Source organism: Triticum aestivum, chromosome 4B, assembly GCF_018294505.1.
Source record: "Triticum aestivum cultivar Chinese Spring chromosome 4B, IWGSC CS RefSeq v2.1, whole genome shotgun sequence".
In the NCBI taxonomy this organism is placed as follows: domain Eukaryota; kingdom Viridiplantae; phylum Streptophyta; class Magnoliopsida; order Poales; family Poaceae; genus Triticum; species Triticum aestivum.
The window spans coordinates 662,215,532-662,217,441 of NC_057804.1; the positions used below are offsets into that span (position 1 = coordinate 662,215,532).

General features: G+C 42.0%; 1 protein-coding gene across 1 annotated transcript; it reads right to left on the reverse strand.

Annotated features, from left to right (window-relative positions):
• Positions 1-860: 860 nt before the first annotated feature.
• On the reverse strand, positions 861-1,572 carry LOC123090407 (uncharacterized). Its single transcript, XM_044511725.1, has 2 exons — positions 1,265-1,572; positions 861-1,065 (listed from the first exon to the last, which is right to left on the reverse strand). The coding sequence occupies exons 1-2, from the start codon at positions 1,570-1,572 to the stop codon at positions 861-863; spliced, it is 513 nt and encodes a 170-aa protein (XP_044367660.1).
• Positions 1,573-1,910: the final 338 nt, after the last annotated feature.

Genomic DNA, 1,910 nt, shown 5'->3' on the forward strand with positions numbered 1-1,910 from the left:
ATTCGATCGTCGGTATCCAATACCTTGTTCAATCTCGTTACCGGCAAGTCACTTTACTCGTTCCGTAACACATCATCCCGTGATCAACTCCTTGGTCACATTGCGCATATGATGATGTCCTACCGAGTGGGCCCAGAGATACCTCTCCGTTTACACGGAGTGACAAATCCCAGTCTCGATCCGCATAAAACAATAGATACTTTCGGAGATATCTGTAGTGCACCTTTATAGTCACCCAGTTACGTTGTGACGTTTGATACACCCAAAGCACTCCTACGGTATCCAGGAGTTACACGCTCTCATGGTCGAAGGAAGAGATACTTGACATTGGCAAAGCTCTAGCAAATGAACTACACGATCTTTTGTGCTAGTCTTAGGATTGGGTCTTGTCCATCACATCATTCTCCTAATGATGTGATCCCGTTATCAACGACATCTAATGTCCATAGCCAGGAAACCATGACTATCTGTTGATCACAACGAGCTAGTCAACTAGAGGCTCACTAGGGACATATTGTGGTCAATGTATTCACACGTGTATTATGATTTCCGGATAATACAGTTATAGCATGAATAAAAGACAATTATCATGAACAAGGAAATATAATAATAACTAATTTATTATTGCCTCTAGGGCATATTTCCAACATACCAAATATTAATCTGTTAGTCTAACTTGAGATATTTCAATTAGAAAATTTATTTTATTTTAATTTATTTAAGAAATTTCTCAATCCGTTAAGTTACTAAGTTAAGAAAATAAATGATAGGATGCAGTAAAAATATTTCGTAGCAACGTGTCTCTTCGTATTTCTGCATCAATGTGCGGCGAATCATGTAGTTATCAAAAGAATGCAAGGTTAGGTGTTTTGTACCGGCGATTTCAACAAGGTGATGCACAAGGCACGGATATGAAGCTCCCTTGTGACCTTCCATTGGGGGGTGCTCGTGATTACTTTGTAGGAGACAACACCTTGTGCATAGGCAAACTCTCCGGTTCCACTGACAATTGCCCATTCACCTTCTTGTCCCTCTATGTTTCCAATAACATTAAGGGGTGGACCCCTTGAACCTAAACAAAGCTGTAAATATCAAAATAAAAAAATATGCATGCGATGAAAGTCAAATGAATCAGCGCATTTCCTTTTGTGCAAAATATAACCTTAGACATGAGAAACATCTATATCCTCGTGTTGTAATTCTGTCAATAACATGATGAGGATACGGTGCCGAAGGCTTGAATCATCATAAGAGGAGTAAACACTCAAGCCTGTCATCTGTGAACACGATGTTGTGGCAAATGAACCAGCTGCCTGCAGTCATGCCTGCCTGTATAAGCTGGCCTTGGGCACGCGCAACGATGTTTGTGGTGGGGCTAAGACCATCATGTATGGTCCAGTCATTAACAACGGTGGTACCGAAACCATGAGGGCGAGTTGAACCTACTATCTGGCATTGGTTGCCCTTGGGCTGTGCTTGTCCATTCTGGTAAAGGTACAAGTGGAGCACTACTTCCTTCACCTGGCTTCCTTGGCTAAGAGTAACACTTTGGAGATAGGAAGGGTCGGCCATCGGTGTCGGTGCTATAGGCTGTTTGCCTGCTTCTCTTGGCTTGTGAAATGTGTGGAGCGGTGTGCACATTTATAGATTACTACTTGGCCCAAGCAACAATTAAGTGGTTGAGAGGCCTTGCAATATCCCCACGAGGTTCACAGAAAAAAAGCACAAGTCGTGGTCTGAGGAAAAGGAAATATTGCAAGAAGAGGTGCGTGTACACCGAAATACCACATAATTTGTGTGTTGTGTGGATAAGAATCCAGCGAAACGGATTAGGATCTGCCAGCAGAAACATTGCTCACATTTCTGCAACTGCTCAAAATATCAAGCTGCTAATTCTACATTTTTTCACT

Excerpts from the sequence above, each read along its gene's own strand:
- LOC123090407 (XM_044511725.1), bottom strand. The coding sequence starts at position 1,572 with ATGGCCGACCCTTCCTATCTCCAAAGTGTTACTCTTAGCCAAGGAAGC. Across the intron at positions 1,066-1,264 it reads TTCACAGATGACAGGCTTGA|GGGTCCACCCCTTAATGTTA; the intron begins GTGTTTACTCCT and ends TTTAGGTTCAAG.